Here is a 13,218-nt window from a genome sequence, read left to right as displayed (position 1 = left end):
CATAACTCTGTAGGCCTTACCCTTCACTGTGTATGGTGTTATAAAATGGCTCCAGGATGTTTTACTTTATTCATCACTATGACCCAGGGGAAATAACCTCCTTCCTTTTTCAAATTACTTAAGTGTTTTTTGATCTTCTAGATTGTAGAAGGCATGAAGCAAAAAAAATGGAGTATTGAAAACATTGCTTTCGGTTCTGGTGGAGCTTTGCTACAGAAGTTAACAAGAGATCTGTTGAATTGTTCCTTCAAGTGTAGCTATGTTGTAACCAATGGCCTTGGGGTATGTCCTTCAACTTTTACTCTTGTGTTAGTACCTTTATGTGTCAGGTAGAATGCAGTTACTGAATGCAGTAGTCAAAGGATATGTCCTAAACTATGTTGTCAGCTACCACTGACCTTGACTCAAAGCAAGGAAAGAAAAGAGATCTTAGGTAAAAAAAAAAAAAATGACATGGAGAAAGGAGGAAAAAGAAGATGATTATTTGAGAAGTAATGCAGGCCAGTCATTGCCCACTCGTTCAGTATTAGAGTCAAAAAGTTTACCATTTTGAAGGGGAATGTCAGCTAACCCAGCCATCATATATGAAACATAAGCAGGTGTGTAAGCACCATCAGTGTTTTAGGAAGGTGGAGCATGGAGTGGGAGTTGTGATACCAGAATCCTGTTCTAATAGCCTTAGAACGGGACCCCAAGCTGCCTGTTTCAGGCAGCTGAACAACAAGGGTCTTCGTAGGCTCTTGAGACTCTATGGATCCAAAGGTGGGAGTGGGAGATACTAAGAATTCTTCAGAACACCTGGGTTCTGGGTTGGTTCCTTGCTTTCCTCACCTCTGTCTTTGGAACCTTCTCACTCCTTGCTTCTATTATGTTGGCCTCCTACCTTTCTGCTCTTTAAACAAACCTTGTGTTCTCCTCAGGTTCTCTAGGTCTTTGCTTTTCATAGTAACAAGGAATAAAGTAAAAGGTAACAAAAGGAAAAGTTATGGAGTATGGAATGGAAGCCTTTACCTTAGTAAAAATCTTAGTTCCCTTGCCACAGATTATATAATACAGTTGACATAGTTTTTTTTGTTTTCTTTTCCCAGTAGCCTGCATGTGCTATACTGGAATGTTAGGATATTCAAGACTTCATAACCCTTTTCCCTAACAGAGGACTCTGTCTTCCAACAGAGGCTAGAGTTCTGTTTCTAAAAGCCCGATGTGGATTCGTTTAGTTATACCAATAAAGTGCCTTAGGTTTATATATAAATTTTGTATAAACTTTGTTCTTTAATGGGAATAACATTCCTGATTAGTCTTTTATTTCTCTTTCTTCCAGATTAATGTCTTCAAGGACCCCGTTGCTGATCCCAACAAAAGATCCAAAAAGGGCCGACTATCTTTACATAGGACACCAGCAGGGAATTTTGTTACACTTGAGGAAGGAAAAGGAGACCTTGAGGAATATGGTCATGTATGTTATCTTTGCTGATCTTCCATATTATGAAAGCGGGCTCTTACGTTGCATTTTTAAAGTATCTCCAGAACGTTTTTTTCTTGAAGGACAAAGTACTTTTGCTGTAAAACGTGTGTGGTTGCTAACCTAGCAACCAAAATAAGATGAAAACCAAGAAGGGGCTAGATCATAAATAAGAACTGTGCATACAGTGGGTGACAAACTAGGACATTTCATAAAAAAGCAAAAGTTCATCCACACAGTGAGCAGCAGGGTAGTGGCTGATGAACTTCAGCAAGCCCTCGTGTACTCCACTGTACTGTTAGTGCCAACTTGGCAGCGAGTCCTTTCTGAAAAGGAATGGCTAAAAATACTTAAAGGAAGCTATTTATGTTGTAAAACTGGTAATTTAATAAAGGAAGGGCTATCCAAATTCTAAGGTGTTGAAAGATAATCCCTTTTTTAAAAAACTTAGCAGAATCCAGTTGAGATGGTTTTCTGTAGTCTCCTGTGCTTCTCACAGCAATTCTGGGCTACAAAAGCAGATTATGTTATCTTAATATAAGATGTGAAAACATTATGACTGGATTCTGATTACATAATAATAATAATAGGTGAAACCTACATTAAACCAAGTTTTCTGATTCAAGTCAACCAAACTGGAAAAGTTTATAGTGTGCTTAAGTGGTCCATATGATCTGATGCTCTTTAACATAAAAAAATACACTTATATTTGTAAACTCAGAAGCTACAAAATGTATTTTAGCCGCTGGATTGAAAAAACTCATTTTTAGAGGAAAACTGCTCCAAACATAAAACACTAATTTATCACTGTAGATTCTTTATACCATTTCAGATATTCTACTTATGGTATATGTGATACTAAGTTTTGAGCTAGAACTGAACATTTTACTGTATTTAATGAAAAATAAGATCCTAAACAAACTTTTCAATATAGCCTGTTGTTCAGGTTGTTGAGTAGCCTTCACTGAACTCTTGTAGCTACTGAGAGTTTGCCGAATGAGTGTGTCCAGATGGACTGATAAAGTCAGTGTAGACAAAGTCCCAACTATGGCTTTAAAATGCATTGATTTCAAGAGTATGTAAATGACACCCTAGAACATCTGAGACAGTAATCAGTTATAATCATCTAGGCATTTTAAGAATAGGAACCACCATTCCTTGATGATATTTAACTTTATGAAAGAAAAGGTTATGCACCTCAATCTTGATGGAAAACTTAGGCACAACGGATTACATCTGTCGATTTTTCAAAGGAAAGCAAGGGCAGACAATTCCTTAGGGAGTCGAAAGTGGCTTTCTCAGACTCAAAAGGGAATTCAGTTTTCTCAGTTGACTGTTGTTACCCTTGCATCGATGAAATGGATTATGTGTATCAGTAACTTCTGTAATATACACCGAGTTTTTAAATCCGTCATTGAGCATTCATCAAGAAGCCAATACTTACTTCTGTTTCTGGTTTGGTTTCTTGTTTTTTAGGTTTTTTTTGTTGTTGTTGTTGTTCTAAGTCCAAAACTCAGTGACTAGGAAATTTATTAAATTCCAGGGTTATAAGTTTAATCAGTGTTGAGTCTGTTGTCTAGGAACAAGGGAAGGCCTGGCAGGCTTTCCTTGCCTACTGTCAGTCATAATTATCAGCAACAGCCATGATTCTTCTGGGCAACCAAGCAATAAGCATCTTCCACCTGGAAAAATAAAGAGAAGGATCAGCTACCGTTTTCGTGTTTTCCCTTCAAGGAAAACTTTTACGAATATTTAGATCATTGCTTTATATAAAAGCTAAATATTTCTACATAGCCATTTTAGATAGTGCCATGCTTTCCGTCTGCTCCACCAGCACTGCGTGTAAACATTCATAATTGGAATGCCATCAAACATCTCTGTATTTGACTAGTGAGTCTGACTCCTCAAAGCCTTAACTTATTTTGCTTGATCGTCTGATATAACGGTTACATTTTAGTCTTATTATATTTGTGCAGGATCTTCTCCATACTGTCTTCAAGAATGGGAAGGTGACAAAAAGCTATTCATTTGATGAAATCAGAAAAAATGCAGAGCTGAATATCGAACTGGAAGTAGCGCCTCATTAGGGTTTATGACTGGGTGTGCGTGCTCGCCTGCGTGTGTGTGTACACGTGCATGCATGCACGTGGGCACTGGCGTGTGAGTATGTAATCATGTTTATTGTACAGATGTGGGGGGTTTCTTTGTGTTTTATGATACATTACAGCCAAATTATTTGTTGGTTTATGGACATACTGCCCTTTCATTTTTTGTTTTTTTCCAGTGTTTAGGTGATCTCAAATTAGGATATGCACTTAACCATGTAAAAGATTAATGATAAGTAAGCTTTTTAGGGCCCTTTGCCAATAGATAGTAATTCTATCTGGTATTGATCTTTTCACAAATAACCGAACCCAGAAACTTTTATATATAACTGAAGATCACATAAAACAGATTTGCATAAAATTATCATTGATTGCTTTATGTTTATATTTAACTTGTATTTTTGTACAAACAAGATTGTGTAAGATATATTTAAAGTTTCAGTGATTTAACAGTCTTTCCAACTTTTCATGATTTTTATGAGCACAGACTTTCAAGAAAATACTTGAAAATAAATTACATTGCCTTTTGTCCATTAATCAGCAAATAAAACATGGCCTTAACAGAGTCGTTTGTGTTATTGTACAATTTGAAAGTTATGTCAGGACATACCCTATAGAATTACTAACCTCACTGCCCCTTGTAGAATATGTATTAATCATTCTACATTAAAGAAAATAATGGTTCTTACTGGAATGTCTAGGCACTGTACAGTGATTATATATGTTGGTCATTGTATTGTACCAGTGAAATGCCAAATTTGAAGGCCTGTACTGCAATTTTATATGTCAGAAGATATTGCCTGTGGCTCTAACATGCACCTCAAGATTTTAAGGAGATGTTTTTAGAGAGAATTTCTGCTTCCACTACAGAATATATACATAAATGTAAAATATTAACAAAAGTGGAAGTAGTGTATTTTAAAGTAATTACACTTCGGAATTTATTTTTCCTATTCTATAGTTGATATGACTGAAATGAATTACTGGAATGGGTAGTGAGTGTACTTATTTTAAATGTTTTGATTCTGTTATATTTTTCATTAAGTTTTTTTAAAAAATTAAATTGAATATTAAATTGTATGGACATCATTTATTAAACTGAATCCCTCCATAAATAATAAGCAGGTTCTTAAATGAGGATAAATTAAAGCATGAGGACATAAGTTTGAATAGAAAAGTCTTAACCAAAAATAGTAAGTTGGCTACATGCAAAGCAAAGCGTTCAACATCAAAATGTTCTAGAGTGATTAACTGCTAGATTCTGAGTCAGTCATCTGACTAGAGACCAGGTTTGGTTTGGTTTTTTAATGATTCTGTTTTATTTATATCTGTTGTTCTAAGGCCTGCAGGCCAAATTCAGACTGCTATTTTTGTAAATACCTAGGTCTATGACTGCTTTCTCAGGGCAGCACAGAAGTCAAGTAGTTACATAGTGACCATATGACCCACAAAGCCTGAAATGTTTATTACCTGGCCCTTTGCAGAAAAAGTTTGTTGACCCCTGGGGTCTAAGAAGAGGAGCGTGCCTTGAAGTATAAGAGAAATGTTGAGTTCGGGGAAGGGAGGAAGCTTTGTTGATAAGGAGTTTGTCTCTCTTTTATCCTTTCTTTTTTTTAAACATCTCATCTTGGAAGACTGATTTTTGAAAGCTTTAACATGACATTAAATGTGAAATTTTAAATACTGAAAAGCCATAAATCATCTGTCCTAAACAGTTACATGAGAAGGTATTTATCAGTGGAATAATCGAAGTAGAAGTCTATTAAATGTCTCCTATAAACATCATTAAAAAGAACATGGTTTTTGCAGATGATTCTAAACCCTTGTTTAATGAGAATAAGCATTATTTTATTAAGAGTTTTCATCCTGTAATTCCTGGTGGAAAATAGTTTTAAGCTGATTCTTTTAAATGTATCTAAAAATTAGTAATATTAAGAAGAACACAACTTTCTTCACAAAATGTGATGGGGGTTAGAGAATTAAAAAAACCATATTTATCACCAAATAACAACTTTCATAAACCATCCATAATTTTGGTTTTCTTTAAACATGGGAATTCTATAAACAGTATTCTTTGTGTGCTGGGACTTTCAGCAGTTTCAGAGTAGCTGGAGTTTTACTTTAAAAAAATCTACACTTGTACATGGCCGTAGATTGTAGACGAGGTGGAATGATTAATTCTTTTAGCCACTTGGAACCAATGAATCTGAATTTCTGTCACTAAGCACTTAGTATTTGGCCATCCCCATTCTCAGTAGCAAATGGTTAACATAGTTCTCAAGTAGGATTCCACTGTGTGTCACCTTTAAATCAGTCTAACTCTTCCAGACAAAAGCAAATGGCATGTATGGGTTTGCTTAGGTCCTTAGATTTGCAGTTGACATCAGTTAATCCCTCTCAATTCATACTATCATGAAGTATTTGTATTTTAAATAGAAGATAGCAGTTCTGTGTTAAGACTTTTTATTTGTACTCTATACTTAAAGTCAAATGGTTTTAATCCCTTATTTCCTTTCTTGAAATAAATTGTTATGAAAAATATTTTATAACAAAATTCATCTTGGAAAACCAGAAAGAGAAAAATGGCAAGGTAATTATTGTTCTGTTTGCCATAATTTAGAATTCAGCACTTAAACAAGTATTTTGTAGTTTTACATTCCTTTTTAACCCATTCAGTGGAGAACGCTCAGCTTTTCTCCCAAGTTGTCTGTTAATTCTAATATGTATACAACATCAAATATAAACATGTAATTAACATGGAAATAAAGTTTAGCTCTATTAGCGAAATGTTAAATTTGACTGTGTGCTTCAAATAATGGCCATTTCTAGACTTACCCTCTTTTAGGTACTCCTCTATTTTCTGCCTTGTGCAACCATCTGAATGGCAGTGCCTCCTATTAAGGACACTGGAGAGAGACCAGATCTGGAGGGAAAGGGCAGAATTTCTAGGTTAAGATCTTTCATGAGATGCTATAGAGACACTTAGATGTGGATGTTAGGTAGCTGGATATACAGGTTTGGGGACACGTGAAAGGGTACCTCACTAGGAAGCATATAAAATATGGCCTGGCAAACCACATGCAAAATCCAGCCCATCTGTTTTTGTAAACAGAGGCTTTTGGAATAAGCCATGCTCATTAGTCTAATTCTTGTTTATGGCCGCTTTCACACTACCATAACAGAGTTGAGAAGTTGCTAAAGACAGACTTTGTACCCTGCAAAGCCCAATAATTTTACTTTATGGCCCTTTAAAGTAGAAAATATGCCAACCTGCTGTAGAGTACAAGGAAAAGAAAACTGAGGGAAAAACCAGAGGAACTCTACAAAAGTTAAGTGGCAGAAGGTAAGAAGGCAAAGGAGACTGACAAGTGGTAGCCGAAGAGATGAGAGGAAAACCAGGAGGAGTAAAGGAAGAAGAAGGGAGTTTTTCGGCATGGTACGGAATGCTGCTGAGAGACCAAGTAGAGTGAGGGATTAAAAGCATCGACTGAATTTAACCGGGAAATAACCAGTGGCTTGCAAACATTCCCTCCACAGCAGCTGAGGCAGCACATGGCAGAAAGAAGCTATCTTACAAAACTTTGAATTTTGGACATGAAAAGGAGAGAATGAAGCAACAATGTGTCTCCCTTTCCTGTTTTAGCTACTGCTTTACTTTCTAAAAAGGACCCGGGAAAGAGGGAGAAGTTGAAGATAAGAGAGCCAAAAGGAATCAGTGATGCTTTTGGGTTCCATACAAGGTTGGAAGAGGATGGGGTCCAAAGCGCCTGTGGAGAAACTGGCTGGCTTTCACATGGAAGGGGTGCTTCTATTCTAGAAAGAAGGAGAAAGGGGATAGGTGCACATGCAGGCTTCGGTTTCCTCGGTAAAGTCAGAGACCGAAGGAGACTGGACTTTTGAAAAAGGTTTTAAAATGGTTTTTGTGGAGAATGAAGTGACCAGATGTACAGCAGGATGATAGAACGGTATGGAGGACCCACCTATTTGGTGACTGAGAATTTAAAGTTTAATTTGCCTGTTGTGATCTTTGTTGTTCCCCTCCATAGTAGCACCCCAATGCCTGGGTACAGACAGAGAAAATGGAGATACTTGCTGTTTTGCCAGATGAGTTTGATCAAAGGGATGCTAATTGAAGAACTGCTGAAAGAGTGGTCCTACATATTTAAACTGTGGATAGGTAAGGACACAGAGCATTGGGAAGACAGTAAGGAGCCTGATGGATAGTCTGATAACAGATCTGGGCTGCTGGGAGTTGCTGGAACAAGCAGGTTTGGAAGGACAGGAAACACTAGTCTCAGACCAGGATGTATGGATTAGTGATCAGAGAGGAGCAAGGTCATGGTGGAGTGTGATCTTGCAGTGGCTAAATGAAGATCATGAGACCAAACGAGAACAGGAAACCTGAAAGGACAGTTGGGTGGGATGGTGGACATTAAAATCATCCAGGAGGACGGCAGAAGTTGAAGCAGAGAGGAAAGCTAGGTCAGGCACCGACATGTTCAGTGAATGAAGAGAAGGGACCAGGAGGTCAGCAGGAGGCAGCATCAGTGAAGGGTGTGAGCCTCAAAGAGGTAGGGCAGAGGAGACCATGGACTCAGGCCAGCCTGCAAGAGGAGGAACTCAGGGTCTGAGCACGCATGGACGAGTACAGATTGATTAAAAAGCACCTGTGTATTGCCAAAGGTTTGATGTCCTTTATCAGGCCCTCAGTCAATATTTGTTGACTTGATGAATGAAGGGAAGGAATAATTTAGATTTTAAAAAGTCTTGATTTTATTAGCTTGCTACAAACATCCCTTCCACTGACACAGGCCCAAGTGTTCAAGCCTTTACGTTTTTGAATGTGTTTTGTCTTGAATGTTAAGATTTACTTTTTTTTTTTTTTAAAGCAACCAAAGCATTCTGCAGCCAATTAAAATCAGTCCTCTCTCTCGTATTCGGGTTCTTCTCACCTTGTTTTAAATTATTGTTTTATTTGAAGATATCTGTTCCCTAGAGACAACTCCATCTTTATTTGGTTCACAGTTCTTCATTCTATTAAAACTTATTTATTAAAATATTTGTTTGGGTTATTCCAGCAAAGAGAAATACGCTCTTGAAAGGAATTTTAGAATCATTCAAATTACCAACTTCACCAAAATTTTTTTAATTAACATAAAAGTGGGTCCTTGATGATCAGGAATTTTGCCTGTATGCTATCACATGGGTGGCCAAGCCTTCACTTTACTGGTACAAAGGACTCTTGGTGACTTAATTAGTATTCATAAGGGACATGGAACTTTTACCACTTTTCAGGGCTTGTGCTGCTCTCTTGGTGAGTAGTATAAGCTGCCAGGTCACTTTTCTGCCAGTCTATAGCATAGTCTCCACAGAAAAATACACTCTTCGTTTATATTGATTTATATTCATCCCAGAAAAAGCAGTATCGTTCTTTGACAACAAATTTTATTTTATCCTGTAATTGGCTATTGAGCTCTTACTTCTTTGACTTAAAACTTAGAGAAGGCATAGGTTTTAACGAAGATGGATTAGCTACTGTGCTTATGAACAGTCCTGATGCATGAACTGGCTACAAGTTTGATTCTGATGCAGTCTTCCTGAGTAGCCTGAAGATTCCTAGCAGATTTCTAAGTTTGGGGAAAAAAACAACTCTTATCTTCAACCTGTTTCTATTCCTTCCTCTTCAGGAGCAAACATGTTCCTGTTTCATCCTTTTAGGAAACGTAAATCTCGTTAACATCAGCTCTATGCTCCCTTCTTCCATTCAGATCCAGAGTTCTCAAGCTGTGCACATTTACCGCCTCACTTTTCCCACCCCCCTCTGGTTCTCGTCCCTCATACGGTGACCTCTTGATTGCCGACTGAGTGTGTTTACTTCTGATCTCATCAGAGGATCTCTTCTGTATTTGCCACTAATAATTCATTCCTTAAAACTACTCCTTTGTCCTCTGTTGTAATATGATGTCTCCCTTCTCTTTCCTGGGCTCTTATTCACACACTTACTTTTTAAATGTCCTATCCCATTTATCTCCACATTCATCTTGGCTGATCTCAGCCATTCTCATGGTCTCAGCTATCCCCTATCTACTAAAGCCTCCATGCATTGATCTCTAGCCCAGACCTCTGAATTTTTCTACCTGTGATGCATTCCCACCCAGAGACCTACTCAAATACAGCAGGTCCAAACTTATCATGTTCCTGGATTTCTACCTAATTTGGGGGTTCAACCACCCACCCAAATGAGACTTCCCACTCCATTACCCCACATGTGATCAGACTCACAGTCCTGTTGATCTACATACTAAATATTATGTCTTCCCTCTAACTCTCATTTCAGACTTGCGAATCTCTTCCTGAAACAATACAAAAAATATAACGAGTTTTCCTGTCCCAGACCCTCTCCCTCCCATTCTACTACCAGAGTATATTGATAACAAAATCCAATAGCTTTAGTCCCCTGCTTAAAACATTTGAAACTCCCTCTAGCCTCCAGGATAATGCTCAGAATCCAGCCTAACCCCACAAAACTCTCTGATCTGGCCCATGCTACACAGATAGCCTGTTTTGCTTTTAATTTTCTGTGCCAGCATCACTGACTTACTCTACCTTACATTCACGCACACATATTCACAATACACAATTTTCTGCCTTTGCTCATGCTGACCTCTCAGCCAAGAATGCCTTCCTCTGGCTAACGCATTTTAGGTGATTAGGTGATAATGCCTCCAAGAAGCATTCAACAACTCGCTTATCTGCCATCCTTACTCCACATGCCCTTCTGGGCTCCACAAGTATTGAGTGTATTTCTAAACTAGCACTTGCAATCCATAGATCTATGTCCTAGGGTGTAGGATGGTGTTTTATTCATCCCTGCTTCCCGCATTCAGCACACAGTACACACTCAAATGTTTGTTGAATAAATGTCATTAAGATGAACACTTAAAAAGTTGATTTATTTTGAGAGAGAGAGCGCACAACGTGGGGAGGGACAGAGAGAGAGAGAATCCCAAGCAGGCTCCGCACTGACAGCCAGAGCTCAATGTGGGGCTCGAACTCACAAACTGAGATCGTGACCTGACCCGAAATCAAGAGCTGGATGCTTGACTGAGCCAACCAGTAGCCCCAAGACAAACACTTTTCTATACTGTCTACATAATGCTAATACCCTGAACATTTCACTAAGTGTTTAAAAAGTAGAACATTTTTATTAAGTTTTTTTTAATGAATAACTTTCAAAGCATGATCACATGCTACTGTCTTTTTGAAAAATCATTACAGTATATTCATGAAATAAAGGGTTTCATCAAAATGTAGATTAGAGCCCAGAGATTGGATGATGGCATGAAGCAGGAGGCCCCTAGGTATGCCGGGTCCCATGAATACAATGAGATAAGTATCCAATCATTCTAAATCCCCCAGAAATTGACCTGAAGACTGGCAGAACAAACTCCACAACTAAAGGTACAGAAGAAGCCATCATGAAGAAGTTAGGAAGCGGGGAGACGCGGTTTGGGAGAGAAACGGATCGAGGCTGCTGTGGTGGGGAGGAAGCTGCGGTTGCGGAGACAGGCTAGAGGCAGACTGACACAGGGAAATGAATGCTCATAGCACTTGGCTTCGAAAGTGACAGGGGCCAAATTTCATGAGTTCTTGCAGTCAGTAGGGCTTAAAGCCTAGAGTTTTAAAGGTCAGAGGCTTGGCTGGGATGGAGCCCAGGCAGAGCCCAAGGGCACTGTGCTGCTGTCGCAGAGAAGGCAGGCGAACAGCCCACAGACCTACAGCGTGGAAACAGATGTGAAGCACGCCTGAGGCACACAGCGGGGAGGTGTCTGCTCGTCTCCAAGCACATCTCCGAGAGACAGGGTTCATGGAGAGACCCTTCTGATGATAAAGGAACGGCCGTTTCCCTCTGCCACCCCTCAGCGTAAGCACAGGGCAACCTGAAGGAACAGCGCAGCACCCACACTCCGTACCTACCTTGATCACACCAAGCCCCGACACCCAGTGGAACCGCCTTTCTAGCCCTGCTGCCTGAGTCCCAGTGTGGTGGGCTCCTTCCCCAGAGGGCTTCCCCAACCTACTGTGCACAGTGTCTACCAACTTGGGAATATCGCAGGGTCTCAATTCTGGTGGTGGTGAGGTCTTGTTTCACACGCACCAAAGCTAAAACAGCACATTCAGGCCAGGGATGAAATTTTACCACCCACAACAGGAAAAAAGAGCCTCTGCAGATGACTGCCCTGAAGCATAAAGTAGCCAGGACACGACAGCCGAGCACATGGCAGCACACTTTGGAGACATGCAGAAGTGCCAGGTCCTGGGGAACAGGGACACCACATGGGATGGTACCACAGGACCACTTCTTAATGAAGCCATTACCCTCGAGAACAAGAACAGGAGTTGCAGTTCTTTCCTGACGTATGGAAGCAAGCACAGACACTAAGACAAAATCAGACAGAAACTTGTGCCAAATGAAAGAACGGGACAAGGCCATAAGCAAAACAGATTAATAAGTAACATGCCTGATTTTTCTTTTCTTTTTTTAATGTTTTTTTTTTTTTGAGAGAGAGAGCATGAGTGGGGGAGGGGTAGAGAGGGGGGAGACGGATGACTTCAAGCAGGCTCTGAGCTGTCAGCACAGAGCCTGACGCAGGACTCAAACTCACAAACCATGAGATCATGACCTGAGCTGAAGGTGGACGCTTAACTGACTGAGCCGCTGGGCACCCCAACAGAGAATTTAAAGTAATGATCATAAAAAAAAAAAACCTCACTGGACTTGAGAAAAGAGGGGAAGGCATTAGTGAGACTATTAACACAGAGATAAGGAATAACACAGCAAAGATAAAGGGCTCAATAAATGAACTCAGAAACATGCTTGATGGAATTGAGCAGCAGGCTGAAAGAACATAAACAAATGAGTAACTACAAGACAGAGTGATGGAAAGTAATCAAGCTGAACAAAAGAGAAAAAAAGAATTATGCAAAATGAGAATAGATTTAGGGAACTCAGTGTCTCCATCAAATAATACTCAAATTATCAGAGTCCCTGAAATAGAAGAGAGAGAAAAGGGGGAATAAAATTTATTTGAAGAAATAATAGCTGAAAAGTTACTTAACCTAGGGAAGGAAACATATCCAGGTATAGGAGACAAAGAGGACTCCCCCCGCAAACCCCCAAAATCAACAAAAGCAGATCCAAAGACCTATTGTAATTAAATTGGCAAAATACAGTGATAAAGAAAATGTAAAAGCAGCAAGATAAAATAAGACAGTGACTTACAAGGGAAACCCTGTAAGGTTATTAAGGGATTTTTCAGCAGAAACTTACCAAGCAAAAATGGAATGGTATGATATATTCTAGTGCTAATTGGGAAAAATCTGCAGCCAAAAATATCAAGCAAGGCTATCTATCGTTCAGAATAGGAGAGAGAGTTTCCCAGACAGCAAAGACTAAAGGAATTCATGACCACTAAACGAGTCCTGCAGGAAATATTAAAGGGGACCCTGAGTGGAGAGAATAAAAGTGACAATATAAAAATAGGAAACACAAAAGCAATTAAAATGAATATTTCTCTAAAACATCAAGGTACTCACAAGATAAAAGGAAGTAAAACATGACAACATATACCTAAAATGTGGGGAGGAGTA

General features: G+C 39.1%; 1 protein-coding gene and 1 long non-coding RNA gene across 3 annotated transcripts in view; one reads left to right on the top strand and one right to left on the bottom strand.

The window, feature by feature from the left end:
• Nucleotides 1–6,361, top strand: part of NAMPT (nicotinamide phosphoribosyltransferase) — a 39,917-nt gene extending 33,556 nt beyond the window's left edge. Inside the window, exons 9-11 of the mRNA XM_086696932.1 lie at nt 142–282; nt 1,322–1,456; nt 3,439–6,361. Of these exons, the coding sequence (XP_086553058.1) occupies nt 142–282; nt 1,322–1,456; nt 3,439–3,549 (387 nt within the window). The 3' untranslated portion in view covers nt 3,550–6,361. The remainder of the gene's footprint in view (nt 1–141; nt 283–1,321; nt 1,457–3,438) is intronic.
• The window catches only part of LOC147583319 (uncharacterized), a 102,046-nt gene continuing 91,804 nt past the window's right edge, over nt 2,977–13,218 (bottom strand). Inside the window, exons 1-3 of one of the 2 annotated variants that reach the window (XR_015248082.1) lie at nt 11,545–12,068; nt 6,403–6,490; nt 2,977–3,144 (exon numbers count right to left, since the gene is read on the bottom strand). This is a non-coding gene — a long non-coding RNA (uncharacterized LOC147583319). Of the gene's footprint in view, nt 3,145–6,402; nt 6,491–11,544; nt 12,069–13,218 lie in introns of those variants that run through there. The other variant, XR_015248083.1, reaches the window with a different exon arrangement.

The sequence above is a fragment of the Puma concolor genome, chromosome A2 (assembly GCF_028749965.1).
Source record: "Puma concolor isolate L17-30 chromosome A2, mPumCon1.1.hap2, whole genome shotgun sequence".
NCBI lineage: Eukaryota > Metazoa > Chordata > Mammalia > Carnivora > Felidae > Puma > Puma concolor.
This window is presented reverse-complemented; position numbering and strand designations above follow the sequence as displayed.